This window comes from Amaranthus tricolor, chromosome 6 (genome assembly GCF_026212465.1).
Source record: "Amaranthus tricolor cultivar Red isolate AtriRed21 chromosome 6, ASM2621246v1, whole genome shotgun sequence".
Taxonomy (NCBI): domain Eukaryota; kingdom Viridiplantae; phylum Streptophyta; class Magnoliopsida; order Caryophyllales; family Amaranthaceae; genus Amaranthus; species Amaranthus tricolor.
In genome coordinates this window covers 24,513,464-24,521,567 of record NC_080052.1, presented here as the reverse complement: position 1 = coordinate 24,521,567, position 8,104 = coordinate 24,513,464, and the positions used below count along the sequence as shown (strand labels likewise).

The 8,104-nt window shown below is 34.5% G+C and overlaps 2 protein-coding genes across 2 annotated transcripts in view; one reads left to right on the top strand and one right to left on the bottom strand.

The window, feature by feature from the left end:
• Nucleotides 1-955, bottom strand: part of LOC130816092 (alcohol-forming fatty acyl-CoA reductase-like) — a 5,514-nt gene extending 4,559 nt beyond the window's left edge. The window contains exons 1-2 of the mRNA XM_057682679.1: nucleotides 784-955; nucleotides 301-604 (exon numbers count right to left, since the gene is read on the bottom strand). Coding sequence (XP_057538662.1) covers nucleotides 301-604; nucleotides 784-862 — 383 coding nt within the window. The 5' untranslated portion in view covers nucleotides 863-955. The remainder of the gene's footprint in view (nucleotides 1-300; nucleotides 605-783) is intronic.
• A 2,208-nt stretch (nucleotides 956-3,163) lies between these two features.
• Nucleotides 3,164-6,589, top strand: LOC130815704 (zinc finger BED domain-containing protein RICESLEEPER 2-like). Its single transcript, XM_057682191.1, has 7 exons — nucleotides 3,164-3,311; nucleotides 3,603-3,796; nucleotides 3,948-4,013; nucleotides 4,210-4,955; nucleotides 5,036-6,303; nucleotides 6,393-6,478; nucleotides 6,563-6,589. The coding sequence occupies exons 1-7, from the start codon at nucleotides 3,164-3,166 to the stop codon at nucleotides 6,587-6,589; spliced, it is 2,535 nt and encodes an 844-aa protein (XP_057538174.1).
• Nucleotides 6,590-8,104: the final 1,515 nt, after the last annotated feature.

Here is an 8,104-nt window from a genome sequence, read left to right as displayed (position 1 = left end):
AACTAAAAACTTAAATTAACGTTAAAGCTTACCATGTCAATCATTTATAATAAACAACCTTCAGTTTAAACTTTTATTTGAGATGGTTCTAACTTCTTTATGTTATAAGTCTTAGCACTAAAAATCTTTTTTATCGAGAGGTTGATGTGATTAAAGTTAGTAATTTTTTGCCATATTAGCTTCTTATATTTGAATTCAACTAAAAAATTAAACAAATAATTGTAACTTAAAATATATTTTATGGATAATACACCATTTTTATTTGTAAAAAAAAAATTGAAACCATGATTAAATATATACCTTTCCAAAAACTTGGTAGTAGCAGCAACATTAATAACAATATCAATTTCCCCAAACATTTGATCAAGCTCATGAGCAGTAATTCCCAAGTTATCATAAGAAGTATCTCCAGCAATGGCACTTATTTTTTCTGACATGAAAGACTCAAAGTTTGATCCCAATTTTTCTCTTAAAACTTTGAACAATTCCTTCCCAAGAATCTCATCTTGAAGCCTTACATTAGCGGTTTTCGCATCTCTAGCCCTTACGAGAAGGTATAATTTCTTAACATTTGGTTGAATCCGAAGTATCTTTTCTACAAGAACTGTAACAGAGAAAATAAATTTTTAAGTTGATAAACTTATAAACAAAAACAAATATGTTTTAGAAATCGCTTTGAAATAGTCTAAAAATCGACTATATAACACTTTTTTGATTATGTGAGAAAATTAATAAATTATGTGATAATGTTTTAGACTGAAGAGATCGAGAAAATGTACGTACTCTTAGCGATGAAGCCAGTAGCACCGGTAACTAAGATTTTTTTATTTCCGAGAAAATCAGTTAAGTTTCCAAAATCCATGATCGTTAATTTAAGTGGTGTGAGACTAAAAAAAATGTTTAAAAATAGTGTATGATAGAATGGTTTAGAAGTGAGTTGATGAAAAAAGCATGCAAAATTAGCATGTATATATAGAAGTAACAACTAGCAAGGAATAGTGGCTCAAGAGAACCAAAATAAATGTGTCTTGGCCTTTGGGGCAATATTATCCAATATTTTATTTGGGAATATACATCAACTTGGTTCCGACATCACCGTTGGATAGGATTTCATATTGGGTCACCAATTAAGTTAAGTAAAAATTTGATGTGTAATGGTATTTAGGAATGGTTATTCATATGTGTAAGTTTTTAAAAAATTTTAGAAACTACTTTTTCTGTTTCATAATATTCACTACATTTTAATAGTAATATTATTCATTTCAATTTTATTTTGGTAAGTATGACTCACGATCAAGAATAGTTATATAGTCATATATAATCTTGTTTTATTCTTCTTAAAATATAGTATGTAAATTTTAATTATTTTTTGTTTAGTCAAAATAAAAATACTTAATATTAAAATATTAAATTATGTAGAAAAAAATGTATCAAGAATTGAGTAACCAAGGAATTATTAGTTTATTTATGTTGGATAGGATTTCTTACAATTTTGTATTGTAAGATTAATAAAAGGTAATTGTTATGGTAACATTTAAATTTATTTAATTAATTATTTATGGAATATTATTAATGGTACCCCTGTACTATAGCAAAATAACAATGGTACCCCTGTTAATTTTAATGGTACCCCCAAGTATATGCTAATTACAACCGTGACACTATTAATGATTTTTCCGCTAAATGTCATTAAAAACCAACCATGGTCATGGTTAGTTTGTGATTCATTTGCTTTCCTCTTGCTTTTCCCTCCTAACCCGTACTTGCTTACTCTGTCTTCATCATCATCTTCCTGCGTTGATTACGCCATTGTTGAAGCTTCATCTTTCTCATTGCTGCTTTTCTTGACGTTGGTAAGTTCCCTAATCTTTCCTCATTTTCTTCTGTAAATGCAAGATGTTGGGTTGTTTGAGTTATTACTGTAAATGTCAAGTACAATGTCGCATTTTTTTTTTATTTTTTCGTCTTAAATGTTCCGATCATTAGGGTTTGTTCTTGAATTATGTGGTTTAAAGGTGTTTTGAGTCATTTTTGTAATGAATAAACCCTAAAAATTAGGGCTTTTTTGAATTCTGAATGTGTTTGGCATTGGATGATTAATGTAGTTTCTTTTCTTTTTTTTTTTAACAGATTGTAAATGGATGATAGTGTGGTGTTGAAATTTATATACAAGGGTAAAGAGACAGAAGTTTTTGTTGAAGATGTCGACCTAGTTAACTTCCTAGACATGAATATTGATTATTGGGATAAGGTTGAGAGGGAGGAACATTTGACGCCTGAACATCCCAGTTTTAGTTATGTATACAAATAAAGCATGTTCAACTAGTTGATGATAAAGCATTGTTGGATATGTTTAGTAGAAATAAGGGCAAGGACAGTATTTGCATCCATGTAGGGGACTCTAAACCTAATGCCCTGTTATGTTAGATAATGCTAGAAGGCTTAGGGAAACCTTAAAGCATAATGCATAGAAGAAAGATTTGAAATCCAATCCTCCCCCTGCAGAACTTGATGATGAAGATGTTTTGATAATTCCAACCCCTAGCCAACCCTATGAGGAACCGCCTGTATTGAGTGTTGAGGATGATGTGGACCCCATTCCAACTCCTGTTATACCTGAGAAAAAACCTGTTGATGATATAAACCTCATTCCAACTCCTGTTACACCTGAGAAACAATCTATTGATGATGTGGATGTTGATGTACCCTGTGAGGAGGAACCTGTAATACTTGAGGAACATGCTGTTGAGGATGATATGGATGTTGATAGTGATTTTGATATAGAAGTGTACCCCATTCCAACCCCATTGCAGATTTTGAAGCCCAAGGGCTGGAAACCACCACAGACTGAGTTTAGGCCCAAATTGCCTGTTTTGAGAAGGAGTAGAAGATATGTTGAGATAAACCCACCATCCCCTGAAAACATCAATGATGTTATCATTGAAAATGCTGAGTTATTGAATGAGATAAACCAAGCTGATGAAGTTAATGATGAAGCAAATGATGAAGTTAATGTGGAGAAGACAACACCAAAGAGAACACAAAAGAAAGACAACACCAAAGAGAACACAAAAGAAAACTTTAAACAAATCTCCAAACAAAACCCTAAAGACAAGTGCTAAGAAAACTTTAAACAAATCCCCAAACAAAAAAATCCCAAACTATGAAAAGAAAGGGAATTAAGACAGTTATTAGAAAGTCTGTAAGATTAATGCTACAGAACAAGGAGGCTGCTGCTACATCTGGAACACAATCATTGGTCAGTGAGAGTGATGATGAATCTTTCAATTCAACCCTGTCATTCCATAGTTGTGACTAGGGATGGTCATGGGTCCAGGACCCGCCCCGGACCCGCCCCTTTTATAAGGGTCTGGGTCTTAATTTTTGAGACCCGTCGGATCCGGGTCCGGGTCTGGATCCAAAAAAAATTTGACGGGTCCGGGTCCGGGTCCTAAGGTGAAGACCCGGACCCGGACCCTAAACTTTTAAATATTATATATTTATATTTTAAAATTCTGAATTCTGATATTATGAATGGCTTGGGCTGCGTGGCTGGCGCATTCTACATCTCAATATCTCATTCTCAAATCTCAGTAAATTAGGCAAGGAAGCAGCCTTGAAAAGCGAAAACCCTAATTTTCTTTCGAGTTTCTCTTATCCTCTAAAGTCTAAGCTGCGGCTCTGCCTCTGCAACATCACCATCGCCATCGCCATCGCCATCTCCATCGCCATCGCCATCGCCATCACCAGCCGTGTACTCCACTTCAGTGGAGACTCCAGGTACTCCATTTCTTTGGTTTTGTTTAATTTTTCTTTAGTTTGGGCACTGGGTAGCCATCGCCATTGACGACCTGACGACCTCTAGACTCTAGTCCTTGACTCCTTGCCATTCCAGTTTAATTTGGTGTATTGACTCCAGTGTTTGTATTGACTGCCATTGACTCCAGATACCAGTGATTCCAGATTTCCAGTGTATTGATCGCCCTTTCTGTATTGATTGTCTCTGTATCACTGTATGCCTTGCCCTCTTAATCTCTTATTCTTCTCTTTTTTTCTCTGATGTAAATTTAATTTGGTGTAGTATTGTTTTCTTCATTTGATTTGATTGGAAAACAAATTTAGATTTGTTGTTATGATTTTGATATAAAATCTATTGATTGAATAGGTGTTTAAATTTAGATCTATTGTCGTATAGTCGTATTCGTATAGATAATAGATGAAAATCAATCACAATGTATGTCCAAATCAGTGGCACAACCACAAAATGATTTTGGTATGGAGTCAAAAAATACATTGAATGTGGATGAAGAAGGGTTCATTAATAATAATGTTGATGGTATTCCAAGTTCTTGCACAAAAGATAAGGGAAGGAAAACAACCTCTGAGGCATGGAATTATTTTGTAAGAGAGGAAGTAAATGGTGTGACTAGAGCTGTTTGTAAGCATTGTGGTGTTAGTCTAGTAACTGGTGGTAGTAGTGGAACTTCTCATCTCTTGAAACACGCAAAGAAAGTTTGTTCAGGAAGACATTTGAATCTTGCACGTGGTCAAACAACTTTAAGAGTTAAGAAGGAATGTGATGGGTCAAGTTCTTTGGAATATAGTGGTAAAAGCAACCTTAAAGAGTTCGACCAAGAATTTTCGAGAAAGGAATTAGTTTCCATGGTTATCATGCACGAGTATCCATTGTCTATGGTGGATCATATTGGGTTTAGGAGGTTTGTTGAAAGCCTTAATTCCAATTTTAAGATGATTTCTAGGTCCACATTAAAGCGAGATATCATGAAGATGTTTAAAGAAGAAAAACTTTCTCTACATAAATTGCTCGATCATAATGAAAGTAGAATTGCAATCACTACTGATATGTGGACTGCAACCAACCAGAAGAAGGGTTACATGGTCATAACTTCACATTTTATTGATAAACAATGGGTCTTACGAAATCGCACCTTAAGGTAAAATCTTACTTATTTACTCATGTAATCATGTTATTTTTAATTTTATCAATTATCCTTTTAATTTTAATTCTATATAGGTTTTGCTATGTGCCTTGTCCTCACACCGGAGGTGTTATTGCAAAGGTAATGATGGATTGTTTGTCTCAATATTGTTTAGAAAATAAAATATCTGTTGTTGTTGTTGATAATGCCACTACTAATGATGCAATGATGAAGATTTTAATGAATAAGTTTGAGAAAAGGTCTTTGATGCTTGAGGGTGATCTTTTGCATTTACGTTGTAGTGCTCACATATTGAACCTAATAGTTCAAGATGGATTAGGGGTTATTAGTTCTGCGATTGAAAAAGTTCGTGATTGTGTGTCTTTTTGGATGTCAACTCCTAAAAGAATTGAAAATTTTGAGGAGGCTTGTCGTTTTTTGGACTTAGTTAACATTAAAAAACCTAGTCTTGATTGTAAAACAAGATGGAATTCAACCTACTTGATGCTTAAAAGTGTTTTGCCGTTTAAAGATGTGTTTTCAAGGTTAAGGCGAGTGAATAAAAAGATGAATTTTGTTGTTCCTAGTGATAAGGATTGGGAATTAGTTGAGCTTGTTTGTGATAAGTTAGAAATTTTTTACAATACAACTAATGTTTTTTCTGGAAGAAAGTTTATCACTATCAATCTTTTTTTCCGAAGGGTTTGTGAGATTAAGCTTGCTATGGGTAGGTGGTTACAAAGTGATGTTGAAATTATTAGATTGATGACAGAAAATATGCTTGAAAAATTTGACAAGTATTGGGAAAATATGTGTGAACTTTTGGCTATTGCTACTATCTTAGACCCGAGAAATAAAATGGATTGTGTGGAGTTTTATTTTAGGAAGTTTTTTGATGTTAATGAGGTTGATATGCAAATAGCAAGAGTTCGTAGGTGTCTTGATAATTTGGTTGTGGAATATCAAAGGAAAAGTGATATTGTGAAAAATGTGAATGATGTTGGGCAAAGTAGGAAACGACCTGCACCAAGTTCTATAGACAGTGCACAAGATGAATTTGCTCAATCTAAGAGAACTAAGGTTAGAAAGGTGAATAGGTGTGAATTGGATTTTTATTTAGAAGAAGAACTGTTATCGGATGATGAGGATTTGGATATTCTTTATTGGTGGAAAGTAAATACGAAGTATCCGACTTTGCAAAAGATTGCGAAAGATATTCTTGCCATTCTTGTTTCTTCCGTTGCTTCAGAAAGTGCTTTTAGTACCGGAGGAAGAGTTATTAGCCCTCATCGTTCAAGACTTCATTCACAAACTGTGGAAGTATTAATGTGTTTACAAAATTGGATGATGGAAGACATAAAAGGTAAAAGTCTAACTTTTACTGATTTAGTATTGGTTTTGTTTTTGGTTGGTTATCTTATTTTGTTTTTGTTTTTAAAATCTTTTTCTAAGGTTCTTCGAAAGATGCTTATGCTTGCTCCACAGTAATTGATGATTCGGATGTTGATGAAGAACAACAAATAGATGCGATTCAACTAGTACGCTTTAACTTTAATGGATTTTTTTTATTTACTTTTTCTTTATTGAAAAACTAACTTATACTTGTATGATATTTCCTTTAGGATCTTGATGAAGTTGAAGAAGATTGATCAAAATTTATTGTAATTTTTAATGTTATGAAATATACACTATGTTTCTCATTTAGTCTTTCATATTTGATTTTTAATCATGTATTTAGACAAGTGTTTTTACGTTTTAGTATTTATTTTGTATTTGAATTTCTTGGACTCGAACAAGTATTTGTAATACGATAATAAGTTGCTTACAAAAATACAAAAAAACTCGAAAAAGGTTCAATTTTGACAAATCAAAGATGCTTTGTATAAGACCCATTAAGGACCCTAGACCCTGTCAGACCCGTAGGGTCCGGGTCCGGATCTGAAAATTTTGGACCCTTAGGGTCCGGATCCAGGTCTGGATCCCAAAAAAAAATAGGGTCCGGGTCCGGGTCTGGCCAGACCCGCTCCAGACCCGCCCCATGACCATCCCTAGTTGTGACAGTGATAGTGTGTCTTTGGTTGATAGTGATAAAGAGGCTGAGGTAGAGGATGGAATAAGGATGGAAGATGTTGATGCAGATTATTTTGATCCATTTAAAGGACCAGTTTGGGATGATGAATGTGATGACTTTGATAATTATTTGACTAAGTTGTATAAGAATGGGGACTTGTACGAAGACAAAGGTTTTGGGAACATTGTGATTAAGGAGTGGAAATTGTTTACATATAAGCAACATTTGAGGGATGTGATTAGGGATTATTGCATACAATTTGGTTTTTCAGTGATTGTTGATAAAGCAGACAGACTTAGGTACACAATTAGTTGTAGTGAAGCAAAATGTGAGTGGAGATTGCATGCTTCTAGGCTGCCTGATGTTTCCAATGGCATGGGGTATTGTTTCATGTGAGGATGAAGAGAGTTAGAAGTTCTTTATTTGGCATCTTAAACATGTACTTGAACAAGGTAACAGAGGAGACAATTGGTGCATAATATCTGACAGGCAGAAGGTAACAACACTTATTACTTGGTATTTCATTGATTATGCATAATCTTATAAACCTAATCTTAATATGTTGTTTTCAAATGCAGGGAATTGAGAAGGCTCTCAATAATTTTTGGCCTAAGGTGCAAAGAAGGTATTGTTGCAGACACCTTAGTGCCAACTGGAAGATTCTTTTCATGGACCTGAGTTATGGCAACTGTTTTGGCTAGCATATAGGGCCTTCTCAACCTTCACATTTGCAAAGGTCATGAATGAGATTGAAAAAAACAACCCTGATGCAAGGAGATGGCTTGCTAATTTGGGTCCACAGAAGAGGGACAAAACATAAATTTGACCTTGAATTGAAGTGTGATATTAACAAGACAAATTTTGTGGAAAGCTTCAATGCAACCCTAGGAACTGACAGGTGCAAGCCAGTGTTAAGTTTGTTAGAGGCAATTAGGAGAGTAACAATGGTTAGGTTAGCAGCAAGGAGGCAGAAGTGTGAAGATTGGGAGAGGCTGTCTCCAAACATTGCGAAGAGAGTTCAAGTATTGTGCAATGATAGTAGGTCTTGCAGGGCTTTCATGTCTAGTCTAGGGGAGTATGAGGTGGTGGAGGG

What these genes read in the sequence shown, in the direction of transcription:
- LOC130815704 (XM_057682191.1), top strand. Translation starts at nt 3,164, where the DNA reads ATGAAAAGAAAGGGAATTAAGACAGTTATTAGAAAGTCTGTAAGATTA. An exon ending in AACCCTGTCATTCCATAGTT is followed by an intron (nt 3,312 to 3,602) that starts GTGACTAGGGAT and finishes TCAGTAAATTAG; the next exon opens with GCAAGGAAGCAGCCTTGAAA. An exon ending in CCAGGTACTCCATTTCTTTG is followed by an intron (nt 3,797 to 3,947) that starts GTTTTGTTTAAT and finishes CATTGACTCCAG; the next exon opens with ATACCAGTGATTCCAGATTT.